This window comes from Ctenopharyngodon idella, chromosome 13, assembly GCF_019924925.1.
Source record: "Ctenopharyngodon idella isolate HZGC_01 chromosome 13, HZGC01, whole genome shotgun sequence".
NCBI classification, from domain to species: domain Eukaryota; kingdom Metazoa; phylum Chordata; class Actinopteri; order Cypriniformes; family Xenocyprididae; genus Ctenopharyngodon; species Ctenopharyngodon idella.
The window spans coordinates 12,676,114-12,691,668 of NC_067232.1; the positions used below are offsets into that span (position 1 = coordinate 12,676,114).

General features: G+C 36.8%; 3 protein-coding genes across 9 annotated transcripts in view; 2 read left to right on the top strand and 1 right to left on the bottom strand.

The window, feature by feature from the left end:
• rassf4a (Ras association domain family member 4a) overlaps positions 1-14,001 on the bottom strand; it is a 26,337-nt gene extending 12,336 nt beyond the window's left edge. For 2 of the 7 annotated variants that reach the window (XR_007933285.1, XR_007933286.1), the window contains exons 1-5: positions 13,899-14,001; positions 13,450-13,773; positions 13,278-13,342; positions 6,536-6,622; positions 6,371-6,446 (exon numbers count right to left, since the gene is read on the bottom strand). Coding sequence is in view for 4 of the 7 variants with exons in the window: in XM_051917645.1 (XP_051773605.1) it covers positions 6,371-6,446; positions 6,536-6,591 (132 nt within the window). In the remaining 3 variants the exon portion in view is untranslated. Of the gene's footprint in view, positions 1-6,370; positions 6,447-6,535; positions 6,623-11,220; positions 11,381-11,809; positions 12,040-13,277; positions 13,343-13,449; positions 13,774-13,898 lie in introns of those variants that run through there. The other 5 variants (XR_007933287.1, XM_051917645.1, XM_051917642.1 and 2 more) reach the window with 4 other exon arrangements.
• On the top strand, positions 7,339-9,418 carry LOC127525235 (uncharacterized). Its single transcript, XM_051917650.1, has 4 exons — positions 7,339-7,539; positions 8,303-8,432; positions 8,486-8,610; positions 8,880-9,418. The coding sequence occupies exons 1-4, from the start codon at positions 7,440-7,442 to the stop codon at positions 8,999-9,001; spliced, it is 477 nt and encodes a 158-aa protein (XP_051773610.1). The 5' UTR covers positions 7,339-7,439; the 3' UTR covers positions 9,002-9,418.
• Positions 10,178-12,590, top strand: cxcl18a.1 (chemokine (C-X-C motif) ligand 18a, duplicate 1). The gene is made up of 4 exons (XM_051917649.1): positions 10,178-10,417; positions 10,527-10,659; positions 11,832-11,909; positions 12,343-12,590. Exons 1-4 carry the CDS (start codon positions 10,357-10,359, stop codon positions 12,422-12,424), a joined length of 354 nt encoding a protein of 117 aa, XP_051773609.1. The 5' UTR covers positions 10,178-10,356; the 3' UTR covers positions 12,425-12,590.
• Positions 14,002-15,555: the final 1,554 nt, after the last annotated feature.

Here is a 15,555-nt window from a genome sequence, read left to right on the forward strand (position 1 = left end):
GACTCCTCAATAGACAGCAATTTAATTACCACTGTCAAGGTCCAGAAAGGCACTAAACCATCGTTAAAATAGTCAACATGACTACAGTGGTTCAACCCTAATTTTATGAAGTGACGAGAATATTTTTTTGTGAGCAAAAACAAAACAAAAATGAAGATTTTGAGGAGTCAGAGAGCTCTCGGATTTCATCAAAATGTCTTAATTTCCGAAGATGAGCAAAGGTCTTACGGGTTTTGGACTAACCCTTTAAAATTCCCATAGTGCCGGGGCTGCTACCTAGAAGGTTGCTGGTCCCGTAAGAAGTAAGCTATCGTCATCGGGACCCTGAGCATGGCAACTCCTGCTACATAAATACTTTACTATAGGCTCCTGCAATCCATCAAAGTTACTCATTTCCTTCAGGCACTCTCAGTTTTCCCCTGAACCTTCAGTCTTTATCTTACACAATGTGTCTTTATCTGTATCTGTACTTATCTGTAGAATCTCTCTTTATACAGTTATTGCCTCACAATACCTGTGACTCAGCATCATGTGAGTACTTTCAATACAACAAAACCTGACAATTTTTGAAACGCCCTCAAGGTAATTACTCAGTGAAATCAGTACAATACTAAGGAATGTGTTAAATACTGTCACTACACATGCATGTCATCACTTAGATCCTATATCCCTTGATAGCTGTAAATCATTCCAATTCAGCAATATTTTCAACAATAATAATTATTATAAAAAGTAACATCAAGCTGAAGAAATGTGAGTATAAATTCTTCATGCAGTTAGTTTAGACTTTTTAGACTATTTATCTATGTCTGTCTGAGCAGTGGAAAATCTCTTTACTTTCAGTATCATATTGGCTGAGGTTAAACTCTTCTGAAACTCAAACAGTCTGTAGGAATTTCCCAGAGACTGAAACAGATCCAACAGATCATAACAATGTGACAGCCTGTGTCCTGTTTGCTAACACATCAGACCAACCCTCCTATTAAAAATACTTAAGTTAACTTGTTGAGATAAATTATAAATAATTAGTTTTTTTTTGTTTTGTTTTTTTAAATCTATCTCGGTCATGTTCACAGACCGCAACAGATTGTAAATAATTTGTAGATAGAGTTTAATGAATAATTACATCTCTTCCCATGACCTTGCAAGTGGCCTCAGTGTGAGAACAGATAGAAGGCCTCATTCACTAGCCGTGTGTGCACGTATGTGTGTTTTCATCCAGAAATCATGATTTATAAAAATGTTCACAATTAAATTTAATCCCAAGGTTGGACAAAATTTTGAGCAAACTAGGGAATTATTGGCTTTTATCAGCAATGTTATGATATACAGTGGGTACGGAAAGTATTCAGACCCCCTTAAATTTTTTACTCTTTGTTATATTGCAGCCATTTGCTAAAATCATTTAAGTTCATTTTTTTTCCTTATTAATGTACACACAGCACCCCATATTGACAGAAAAACACAGAATTGTTGACATTTTTGCAGATTTATTAAAAAAGAAACTGAAATATCACATGGTCCTAAGTATTCAGACCCTTTGCTCAGTATTTAGTAGAAGCACCCTTTTGATCTAATACAGCCATGAGTCTTTTTGGGAAAGATGCAACAAGTTTTTCACACCTGAATTTGGGGATCCTCTGCCATTCCTCCTTGCAAATCCTCTCCAGTTCTGTCAGGTTGGATGGTAAACGTTGGTGGACAGCCATTTTTAGGTCTCTCCAGAGATGCTCAATTGGGTTTAAGTCAGGGCTCTGGCTGGGCCATTCAAGAACAGTCACAGAGTTGTTGTGAAGCCACTCCTTCGTTATTTTAGCTGTGTGCTTAGGGTCATTGTCTTGTTGGAAGGTAAACCTTCGGCCCAGTCTGAGGTCCTGAGCACTCTGGAGAAAGTTTTCGTCCAGGATATCCCTGTACTTGGCCGCATTCATCTTTCCCTCGATTGCAACCCCTCGTCCTGTCCCTGCAGCTGAAAAACACCCCCACAGCATGATGCTGCCACCACCATGCTTCACTGTTGGGACTGTATTGGACAGGTGATGAGCAGTGCCTGGTTTTCTCCACACATGCCGCTTAGAATTAAGGCCAAAAAGTTCTATCTTGGTCTCATCAGACCAGAGAATCCTTCAGGTGTTTTTTAGCAAACTCCATGCGGGCTTTCATGTGTCTTGCACTGAGGAGAGGCTTCCGTCGGGCCACTCTGCCATAAAGCCCCGACTGGTGGAGGGCTGCAGTGATGGTTGACTTTCTACAACTTTCTACAACTTTCTCCCATCTCCCGACTGCATCTCTGGAGCTCAGCCACAGTGATCTTTGGGTTCTTCTTTACCTCTCTCACCAAGGCTCTTCTCCCCTGATAGCTCAGTTTGGCCGGACGACCAGCTCTAGGAAGGGTTCCGGTCGTCCCAAACGTCTTCCATTTAAGGATTATGGAGGCCACTGTGCTCTTAGGAACCTTAAGTGCAGCAGAATCTGTGCCAGATCTGTGCCTTGCCACAATTCTGTCTCTGAGCTCTTCAGGCAGTTCCTTTGACCTCATGATTCTCATTTGCTCTGACATGCACTGTGAGCTGTAAGGTCTTATATAGACAGGTGTGTGGCTTTCCTAATCAAGTCCAATCAGTATAATCAAACACAGCTGGACTCAAATGAAGGTGTAGAACCATCTCAAGGATGATCAGAAGAAATGGACAGCACCTGAGTTAAATATATGAGTCTCACAGCAAAGGGTCTGAATACTTAGGACCATGTGATATTTCAGTTTTTCTTTTTTAATAAATCTGCAAAAATGTCAACAATTCTGTGTTTTTCTGTCAATATGGGGTGCTGTGTGTACATTAATGAGGGAAAAAAATGAACTTAAATGATTTTAGCAAATGGCTGCAATATAACAAAGAGTGAAAAATTTAAGGGGGTCTGAATACTTTCCGTACCCACTGTATACACTATATTGCCAATAGTTTTGAACTTTAAAGGAAAACTCCACTTTTTTTGAAAATATGCTGCTCATTTTCTAACTTCCCTAGAGTTAAACAGTTGAGTTTTACCTTTTTCGAATCCAATCTCCGGGTCTCCGGGTCTGGCGGTACCACTTTTAGCATAGCTTAGCATAGTTCATTGAATCTGATTAGACCGTTAGCATCTCTCTCAAAAATGACCAAAGAGTTTCGATATTTTTCCTATTTAAAACTTGACACTTCTGTAGTTACATTGTGTACTAAGACCGACGGAAAATGAAAAGTTGCGATTTTCTAGGCCGATATGGCTAGGAACTATACTCTCATTCTGGCGTAACTTTGCTGCCGTACCATGGGTGCAGCAGGCGCAATGATATTGCGCAGCGTCTCTCACAAATGTCTCCATGGTTGCAAGGCACGCTCCCTGTGCAAGCAGGGGGTCACAGGCGCTGCGTAATATCATTGCGCCTGCTGCAGCCATGGTACGGCAGCAAAGTTCCTTGATTATTACGCCGGAATGAGAGTATAGTTCCTAGCCATATCGGCCTAGAAAATCACAACTTTTCATTTTCCGTCGGTCTTAGTACACAATGTAACTACAGAAGAGTCAAGTTTTAAATAGGAAAAATATCAAAACTGTTTGGTCATTTTTGAGCGAGATGCTAACAGTCTAATCAGATTTAATGAACTATGCTAAGCTATGCTAAAAGTGGTACCGCCAGACCCGGAGATCGGCTGAATGGTTTCGAAAACGGTAAAACTCTTAATCCGTAGGATTAAATATGGAGTTGGCCCACCCTTTGCAGCTATAACAGCCTCAACTCTTCTGGGAAGGCTTTCCACAAGGTTTAGGAGTGTGTTTATTGGAATTTTTGACCATTCTTCTAGAAGCGCATTTGTGTGGTCAGGCAGTGATGTTGGGGAGAAGGCCTGGCTCGCAGTCTCCGCTCTAATTCGTCCCAAAGGTGTTCTGCCGGGTTGAGGTCAGGACTCTGTGCAGGCCAGTCAAGTTCCTCCACACCAAACTCACTCATCCATGTCTTTATAGACCTTGCTTTGTGCACTGGTGCGCAGTCATGTTGGAACAGGAAGGGGCCATCCCTAAACTGTTCCCACAAAGTTGGGAGCATGAAATTGTCCAAAATGTCTTGGTATGCTGAAGCATTAAGAGTTCCTTTCACTGGAACTAAGGGGCCAAGCCCAACCCCTGAAAAACAACCCCACACCAGGCAAGTACCGATCTCCTGCCAACCGCCAAACCCAGACTCGTCCATCGGATTGCCAGACAGAGAAGTGTGATTCGTCACTCCAGAGAACACGTCTCCACTACTCTAGAGTCCAGTGGCGACGTGCTTTACACCACTGCATCCGACGCTTTGCATTGCTCTTGGTGATGTAAGGCTTGGATGCAGCTGCTCGGCCATGGAAACCCATTCCATGAAGCTCTCTATGCACTGTTCTTGAGCTAATCTGAAGGCCACACGAAGTTTGGAGGTCTGTAGCTATTGACTCTGCAGAAAGTTGGCGACTTCTGCGCACTGTGCGTCTAGGCATGCACTGACCCCGCTCTGTGATTTTATGTGGCCTACCACTTCGTGGCTGAGTTGCTGTTGTTCCCAATTGCTCCACTTTGTTATGATACCACTAAAAGTTGACCGTGGAATATTTAGTAGTGAGGAAATTTCACGAATGGACTTATTGCACAGGTGGCAACCTATCATGGTACCACGCTTGAATTCACTGAGCTCCTGAGAGCGACCCATTCTTTCACAAATGTTTGTAGAAGCAGTCTGCATGCCTATGTGCTTCATTTTATATACCTGTGGACATTATTTTGTGTGTATTTGACTGTTTAAGCGCAATAAGCAGCGGAAAAAGAACTCAATTTAGCACTGAGCGGCAGCTTTATGTGCACGCACTTTGGGTGTGAGCACAAAATCTGCAGGAATGAGTAAAATTATGCGCAAATGTGCGCAATCCCACACCGAAATTCAAGCCTTGTAATACCAACAATATTCATCCGGAGCAAATGAAACGAGCGAGTGAGATGAGGTTGGTTTGTGTGTCAGCTCGCTGTCGGAGAGATAAGAGAGCGAGAAAACGCAGCTGGTATCGTGTATCTACTCTGCGGAAAATTAGTATTGGGAGCATTTCAGATATTTCAGTATTGTTGACAACACTACATTGCACTTAGTTTATTATTTCAGATGCCTTTTTAAAAGCCTACAATTGAAAAATGAATATATTATATATAAAATTTAACCCGTCAAAGTGGCTAGTAGGAGTGTTTGCGTTACACGCCACTGCTGAAATCCAGTGGTTTGGCAGGTGTTAATGTCAAGCCCTGTATATGTATGTATATATATATATATATATATATATATATATATATTTAATAGCCAATATTCAGATTCATTCATGAATTCATTCGATATTAAATAGGTAAAATTAAATTTAATGTCACAATGAAAAGGAACAGATCTTTTTTTTCCCACATTGCGCCGTATATATACAAGTGTAAATGGATTTTGGACAAAGAAAAAAAATGCAAGGGACTTGTTGGTTCTATGCATTGATTTTGGATTTTGAGATGTGGGCATTGCTCTCAAAAGTGAAAAATAAAAATAAAAAATGTCATAAGAGAAAACACCAGTTGTTTACACTGAAATGTCCAGTTATGATATTTTGATTAAACTTATATGGTTAAAAATTTTTTAATAAAATGAAATAAATGTAAGGATGAATTGTTCACTATAAGATCTATAACACGCATTTAGAAAATCTAGCACTAACCTAAAGGGACAGCACTAGATTACAGTGAAGATTTAACCCAGTATGTCAAAAGAAATATTTATTAATCTTTCATCCTCTACATTATAATGTTATGTCTATATTTACTTGTAGCACACAAACTATTTTTGTGTCTTTAAATTTTACTTTTTTTAAACAAATTATATTATTATAATATTAATATGAGCTATCTATATTATTTATATTTACAACAGGAAAATAATTTGTGATCCTACAATAAGTATTTCAAAGTAACAGAAAAATTATAATGACAAAATAATAATAATAATAATAATAATAATAATACATAATGATAGTTTGTAATGATGTTATAGATCTGGGATGCAGTCAATCACGTGTCATATAGGTCCACTTAACTGGTGTTTGTGTTTCAGTAGGTTTTAAGGATAAGGATAAATTTGCCAAGAGTGACAAACAGCTGCACTGATCACTCACTCCAATGCCCCACATTTGAAATCCCATTATGAGACAATACCCTTTTTATTACCTATTTCAAACACTCTGACTCAACTCCAGGTCAGATTAGATATATTAATCATCAACTAGGAAACCCAAAGGATTTGAATCAGATCCACAGTTTCACTTTCTATGAAGTTACATACCTCACGAATGCGAAGCTGAAAGCTTTTTCCCTCGTGGTAGCAGTTGTACGTTTTTAGAAGGGACAAAATATCAGACCTGAAAAAGACATAAGGTGTTACATTGCGAGCTTTTAGTTGGGAGGTGTGTTTCTAATGTTCAGTGTGTATCAGAGGTGGAACTGTTACTTTGCAATAACTTTCTCCTCATTCAGCCTCACATAGGAGATCTTGTCAGGATCCATGTTGGGGTTCCCTCAATAGAAAGACTTTCAGCTAGAGAAGAGCAAGACAATGTGAGAGAAAGGAAGAAAAAAGAGACAAAGTTAATAATATAGAAAAATAAGTGAGTGAATAACAGAGAATATGTTTATACTATGTGTTATGTTACTCATGATCCAAATGAACCATTAATGTCACAATGAATCTTGTCCGAAGGACCAATAAAAGTAATCACAGGATTTAGGGGAAATCACATGGTCCTTCAGTTAACATCGTGTGCAGTCTTTCAGTAAGTCTAGTCTTGGCATGTTTTCAGAACTTCTGAAAATGATACTTTTTTCATTGGAAAATTTTGAAGAATCGTTACGCAGCAGTTTTGTTTTCTGTATACAAATCATAGTGATCACATCTGACAAAAAAAAAAAGAAAAAGAAAAAAAAAAAAACATCATAAAACTTGCCCATATGACTTTAATTATTCACTGAAAATCTTCCCCACATAGATGCAGATGAGATTCCCCTCACAGATAGGAATATTTTCTGTGAAAAATGATTTAAGTCTGTTCCACATATTAATCTATATTATGGCTTCAGAAGATTTTCAACACAGTGAAAAAATAACAGCATATGGGTTTGGAATGACATTAGGGTGAGTAAATAACGACAGAATTGACATTATGTGGGTAAGCTGCATTTGTGATTGCTTATATAATGTGCACGTGACAAGTTTTTGAAGATTCCTGCACCAATGGGTTTTTTTTGGAAATCTCTCTTTCTTATTCGTGTTACAATGGCTTGATCCTGTGGGAGTAATGACATGGCACAGGAATTTCCAGTAGGGCAGCTGGGAAGTCCCTCAGAGAAAGTATAAAATGATGGCAGGCCATTCAGCACTTACACACAGAAACACTCTCATCATGACGCTGATAGCTTATGGTTTGCTGGCTGTCAACCTCAGTATCCTTCTAACAGGTGAGTGTATGAGAACAGATGAACTACAGTAGATTCGCAGACCATATAAAACAGTAACTGAGCTGGCAAATTTCTATTTAGTTAAATCTTATTACATCTATGCAAAACTTTTTTAACTTATTTCATGCAAATATTATTTTAATTATACAGCGTTCAAAAGTTTGATACGATTTTAAAAAAAAAATGTTTTTAAAAGCAGTCTCTTGTGCTCACTAAGGCTGAATTTATTTGATACAAATACCATAAAAACAGTAATATTGTAAAACATTTTCACTTAACTGTACTTTAAATAACTGCTTTCTTTTTAAAAAAAAAAAAAAAAAAAAGAATATCAGCCTGCTGCTCCTTTTTTAAAAATATAATTTATTCCTGGGATGGCAAAGCTGAATTTTCAGCAGCTGTTAAATCAGTCTTCAGTGTCACATGATCCTTCACATTATTATCATAGTAGAATTTTTTTTTGTTTTTGTTTTTGTTTTTGCTGCTTTTTTTTTTTCTGAAAACCATGCTTCTTTATTGTTTAGGATTCTTTGATGAATAAGAGCAATATTTTATTTTAAATATAAATCTTTTGTATCAAAATTGTTGTTACTTATAACAACTATTAAACTTGATACAGGTATTTACTGTCACTTTTGATTAATTTAATGCTTCCTTGTTAAATACAAATTAATTTCTTTTAAAAATAACAAAAATCTTACCAACCCCAAACTTTTGAGTTACATCATTGCTGTTTATTAATTTGACCTTTTCTATTTTACAGTCCAAGAGGTAGAGAGTCAACATGTTCCAAAGACCTGCAAGTGTCCACAGGCCAAAATAAAAGTCAGGGGACTATTTTCAAATTTCACATTCACTCCAAAAGGACCTAACTGCTTAGAGGATGAGATCATGTAAGTAGTTGACATACATTTAACTTCATAAGATTCAAAATGTATGTGCACAGTTGGGTTTACATGTTCTGTTATTCTCCATACTTTTCATTAGAGTCATACGGCATAAGAACAATAACTCTGTGTGTCTCAATCCGGAAGGTGACCAAGGCAAAAGACTTCTGGAATGTTGGCAAAGGTAAGAGAGTTATCACCGAATGAGTCTGTAAACTCAAGCACAACATATCCAAACATCACTCACTCTCATTACATCTCCAAATATTATGGTGGTCTGCTTGTCTTAATCTGCTTGATCCATCTGTTTTTTTTTTTTTTTGCTTTTTTTTTTATGACGCAAAGGGATGGCAAGGACAAAAAACAATGCTTACGCCAACTGATGCCCAGGAAAACAAAGAGGATCCAGGCAAAACCCAAGAAGGTTACAACTTAACCTCAAATACTAAACAGATGGAGGCAGAGAACCTAAGAGATTACCAGAAGAGAATACTGTACAAAGCCTGTGCAAAGTGCTGTGGTGCCACTGTACTTTAATATGCACTAAACAAGCCAAGGACATAAGAAAAGGCTGAAGAAGAAAGCACATGTGTACTGAGGCCAAGGGAACGGCATATAACGAAGGCGTGTTACAACAGGGACAGTAACTAACATTGACATATTATGCAAGGATGAGTTGAGCCCTGCTATGCAAGTCTAACGTATCGTACAGTTTGAAGACGGATATTTATGTTTATTATAAATATATGTATTCACTGATTAAAAAAATGAAAAAATGCATTTTTACAGTTTTACAGTTTAATATAAAAATAAATTAATATAATAAACAAATTATTTGATTTAATAATTTTTGTGTTGTTGTTTGCTAAGCATTGTATATTGGTATCTGCAAGCATTACAATACAGTGCGTATACATGTGGGACGACTGATACCGGTGAACAATTGCTTGTATGTTATGCATACTTGGCCAATAAAAGCTGATTTGATTTGATTTGATGAACTATCACACAAAAGGAGAACTTCAATATGTTTCTTTTTTTTTTTCTCATGTTTGTTGACTAAATTCTGCTATACAACTCAACAGCTGGACAGATATAATGTTTATGTAATATATAAAATTACATATTTAATCAACATTTATACAATTTAAATAATTTTTTATAATAATTTCTTTTTTTCTGCCTAACTGGATTGGGATACAAACAAAGTATCATGCCAAAGGTTTTAAGGTCAGGGTTCCCACAGTTATTAAAAACCTAGAATTTCAGGGAATGTTTCCAGGTCTAGAGAAGTTATGGAAATTAATAAATTCTGAAGTAAAATAAAAGTCTTTCTACATTATAAAAAGTGCAATTCAATTCCTAAGGATCCATTTCTACCTGATCAAACTCATAATATTACTTTTGATGGTATAACTTAATTTAGTCAAGTTGATTCAGTCATTTTTAAAAAATAATGTAATATAATTTATATGATGCCACATGAAGCACACAGTTATCTGAAAAAAGAAATGTGAAAGCAATTTCTATAATATGGTTTTTAAACATCCAGTAATCACTATTAATCCAATAATAAAAGTCATGGAAAATTCTTGGAAATTGATCAAAAGGTGTGGGAACCTTCACTATGAACAATTCATCCTAAATGGAAAATCTCTCTGAACCATAAAACCACTGATATGCATTGAACGATAACATCCCAGACCCCAAAACCAGCCTACACAAGCTGAGTTCACAGGTGTTGAGAAATCACTCCTATTTTCTTGAAGCATTTACTTGAAATCATGTGACTCTGATCCTACTTAATACGGCAAAACAGGAAATGCGTAAAAGAGGGAAAGTGAGGGAGGAAAGCAGGACAGTTCTGTGCACACTCAAGTGCAAACGCACATAAGAGAGCCATCCTTGTGAATGACGCAGCTTTAGTAAAATGGCTTTCAGGACTATCAGCCTGCTGCTCATGCTCTTAGTCTGCTTACACTTCACAACAGGTACAGTAGCATTTAAAGACTTATCAGGACTGTTTACAGATTTCCATCAGATACTGGTCATGGAGGTGATGTGGGATACATGCTTTTATGCTTCTGGTTTCGTCTTTAGAAAAGAGTACTGCTGCAATATCCTCTCGAGAAAAATGTGAGTGCATTGAGGAGACTGACTCGGTGCAATGGAGAAAAATCACAGACTACAAAATCATAGAGAAAGATCCTCTCTGCAACAAGGTTCAAATCATGTAAGTAAAGAAACATTATTCCCATCCAATTTTTTTGAATGTGCAGTGCTCCCTAAGATTTATGAATCAATTGGATTTTGAGTGAAGCTTCCAAAAAACTTAAAAGGATATTTGATACATTGTAGGTTGAAAGTGGTTGTCTAAAACACTTTTGCAGAAATCATGTCTAAATTTGGTAATTCCGATTGAGTCACACCTTCCACAGATCATATGCTTTAACTGAAATCATCTATCGCCCTCATGTCACTGAAAACTCAAAGTGTTATTGTCACATTACTCTTTAGCATTTTTGAAAATGCTTGGTGATCACTGCCTGTCTAATTGGCAAAATGCAATGTACAAAGTGAGCAAATGACCTCTCAAAAATGTGCACAACGTCCCTGCCTCCAAAATCTATAATAATATGCAGATATGTTTAGTACTTTACTGTAGAAATAAATCTGTAATAATTAATGTGCAATTATGTCATTTATGTTTTAAAATCCAGTTCATTACTAACAGTGTGGGAGGATATTACACAATATCTCGTGTTGAGGCACATCATGAGTTGAGATAATTTACCTTATGGGAATCCCAGAACCAGGCCGTGGCTAGATTAATTTTTCATCATATTGGATTCGGTTATTTCAAATTTGGGCATGAGTGGGAATGATATGACAAATAATACCACCGCATTCTTTCTCAAGTAACTCTGGAAACATTAGCTCCGCTACAGCAAGATCTAGTGAATACAAATAGAGTGGGAGAAATTTTTAATCATTTTTTTTTTACTGGTATTTTGATGCCAAATGGCTTATCCCCTCACAAAATACTTTAAATAGCTCAAGACCCTCAATACACTACAAAGAGGAGAAAGGAAGAAATATAAAATGCAAAACTTCTCAAACTTTGAGAAGCCTTTTGTCTAATGCTTAAGTTTGATTTAGTAAAAAAAACGTTTTCAATAGTCTAAGCAATAACCAAACGCTTTTGAAGTAGACTTAGCAATAATAATAAAAAAAAAAAAAAAAAAAAACCAATGCTAATATTAAATACATTTTGGTATAATTAATTTTAGAGTTCAACTGAAGTTTGTTCAGAAGGGTGGCATGAGCAAATGCCTCAGATAAAAAATTATGTATCTTATAGCAGCTTGCAGTTGTTTGCTCACATTTGACTGATCTCCTCCACAGACTTCAGCTGCCAGGTAAAGAAGTTTGTCTAAATCCAGAGTCCAAGCAGGGGAAAAAACTGCAAAAATGTTGGAAAAGGTACGTGAACAACAGCTTCCTGCTAAGACAATTTTACTATTGTTTATAATTAATCTACTCATTAAAAAACTTGAAAAAGTATAAATTAGTAAGTACAGTGATTTAGAACCTCATGTAAGCAATTTCAATAAAGTGAAAAACACTGCCACTTTGTGGCAAAAGTAAGTACTGCAATGAAAATTCTCATAGATTCACTAGCTCCCCTCTCTACAAAGTACATACCATATACAAAATCTATAGCGTTCTAGTTTAACATTCAATACTTCAAAATAATGTTTTAAAGTAACATGATATTTTTTAAAATATAAATAAAAATACTTGTTATATACACTTAATGGTGGGCATTGATTTAGGGTTGAGAATGTGTTTTTTTGCTTGCTCAGCTTTTCAAGCTTCCCTAATAATTAAACCCCCTCACTGTTCTATTGTCCAGGATTAAATTCAACATACGGAAGAAGAAGGCCTGCCTGGTGTTCAAGAGGAAAAATGGACCAAAAAGTCCCAAGAAACATTAACTTAACAGTTCTTACCTTTTCTGTGTAGAAAGACTATATTCCTGTACTTCATCATTTACCCTGCCTCTCCTTTATTTGCACAAATAAAAGATATTTGTATTATATATATGGAATATGTATATATTGTTTTTGTACTGCTCATTTCTAATAAAACCTTTAAAAAATTGTTATTGGTATTTGTGTATTGCATTTTATGCACATATTTGTGCTAAATGACAGAATTTAAAAAATACAAATTATCAGAATGTGTCCCGATTTACCTGTATTCACCTAACTAAAACAAACAAAATGGCTCCCATTCAGTGAAGGAAAAGAATTTGAATATTCTATGAACTTACCCAACCTTTGTCTATGACCATCCTCATTAATTATTAATTATGCCATTTTAGCCTCATGGCAAGAAAACGCCTTTCAAGGGGGGGATATACACAATCTACTGTATCCACCAGAAAGAATCACACTCATAAAATGCTTTAGGCTGATTTAAACACAAGAGGTCCTGTCTAGAGATGCTCCCCACCTGCATAAAGAAATTACACTGTGAAGCCCCCCTGTCCAGCCAATCAATTACTGCAAAACAGATGTGACTCTCAGCTGCAGGAATTTATCTAGCATATAGAGCCCTTAACCTCTGCTGAATTTCTGTGTGACTATAATGCAGAAGTTGGACAGACACAGGAAAAAAATGCAAAGTTGAATATAGCTATATTTGATTTGCTTTTATCATGAAAAGGAAAAGTGCACATATTATAAAAATATCACAATGCTAGTTCACGTGTGGTGCAGATGTAGTCTGTCAGAAGGTTCACTAGAAGCCTACAGTTTGTTTTGACAGCTGTATAAAGACACATACCTGAGAACAGTTTCAGAAAAAGCCTAGGTAGCCATCAAAAGAAGACAGCAGTACATACAGCTCACCTGCAGAATTATTCAGAAAGAAACACATCAAATAAATCCATTTCCATTAATAATACACTCTAAACTAGGGAACATCTTTTCTGTTTCCTTGCATATTGTCTCCTTACCATCTCGTAAAACGCAGTTCCTTTGTAAGAGCCTACAGAGCCCAGCTGTTTTGTAAGACAACGTCTTATCTTCCACTCTACTCTTCCACTTCACCCTGCTGCTTTCCTCAGGGAATAGACGGTCAAAATAATGCTACTCGTTGAGAAGACTGGCAGCTGTATAAGCCAATCCTACACTCCGCTGAGTACCGGAACCAATCAGAGCGGTCCGTGGGCGGGAGTCTTTTACGGTTGCCCTGGGAAACGCTGGGCCCGTTCACACCATTATTAGCATGTCTGTGAGATAATTATCACGAGTCTTGCGATAACCATGAGACAATTAAACTGCAAATGAAAGGGTGCTGTTAAATTGCATTCGGCCCACCTGTCATATTACAACTTCATTAAGATGTAGGATTTTAAAATTTAAAGCTTTACTTAAAATAAAATGTGTAAGGATTAACACTTACGCCAGATAGTTTCTTTCAGTCTCATAACTAGGGAACATGAGCTTCCTGTTTTTAGCTCAGTTTAGGAAAATGTGACACCGAAAGGTCGGATAAAAAAATTGAGGAAGTAGATGCTTTGAGCTGCCAAGACACTTCCCCCATGGGAAGACGGATTTGTTAAAAGGGAAATAATTATATTAACGGGACTGTCAAATAAAGAAACTTATTTATGAATATAGAAACAAACATTTCATACTGCAAACCCTAAACCTTACTCAAATAATCAAAATATTTCAGTGAGTAAATTTTTTCCTCAGACTGATTAAGTAGAGTAACAAGGGGGAAGATGCCCCTCTTAAAGGGATAGTTCACCCAAAAATGAAAAATTGATGTTTATCTGCTTACCCCCAGGGCATCCAAGATGTAGGTGACTTTGTTTCTTCAGTAGAACACAAATGATGATTTTTAACTCCAACCATTGCGGTCTGTCACTCGTATAATGCCTGTCAATGGGAACTCAATCTATAAGAGTCAAAAAAACATGCACAGACAAATCCAAATTAAACCCTGCGGCTCGTGACGACACATTGATGTCCTAAGACACGAAACGATTGGTTTGTGCGAGAAACCGAACAGTATTTATATAATTTTTTACCTCTAATACACCACTATGTCCAACTGCCTTGAGCATCCGGTGTGTGAGGTCTTAAAATGCACTCTGATGCCAGAAGTGATGTCTCGCGCTTATACTTCAATGAGTGCGAGAGATCACTTCCGGCGTCAGAGTGCATTCAGACCTCACACACCGGATGCTCAAGGCAGTTGGACATAGTGGTGTATTAGAGGTAAAAAAAAAAAAAAAAAAAGATATAAATACTCTTCTGTTTCTCGCACAAACCGAACGTTTCGTGTCTTAGGACATCAATGTGTCGTCATGAGCCGCAGGGTTTAATTTGGATTTGTCTGTGCATGTTTTGTTTTTTTTACTCTCATAGATTGTGTTCCCATTGACAAGCATTATACGACTGACAGCTGCAACGGTTGGAGTTAAAAATCATCATTTGTGTTCTACTGAAGAAACAAAGTCACCTACATCTTGGATGCCCTGGGGGTAAGCAGATAAACATCAATTTTTCATTTTTGGGTGAACTATCCCTTTAAGAACAATGTAATTTACTTTTAAACTGTAACATATTTAGATACAAGTTTAGCATGTGCTGGATGATGATGCATCAGCCAATGTGTTATTATAGGAAATAAATAGAAACATTTGCTAATTTAGTTGGTAAAGAACAAAATGTCCCCTCCTGCGGTAAGAATCTTTTATGTTCCACAGAAGAAAGAAAGAAGAAACAAGGGTGAGTAAATGATGACCGAATTTCTAATTTTGGGTGAACTATCCCATTTAAACTAGCTAGTTTCAAGATTAATCTCAGCTATGTGTTGAAATATAATTTAATTTCAACTGGCTCAAATATAGAAAAGATACTATAATGCTAAATATAGAAAGGAAATTATGACTCTAGGCTAGACACTGGATAAACGTAACTTCCCACAGAAGTACACATAAAACTGCACTTCTGCTGTTCATCTGTGTGGAGACAAATGGAAATTTATTGAGCAGGGTCCAAGTTTACTAAAGGGAACATTAATCATCCTAATGGTGACTTCACCCAAA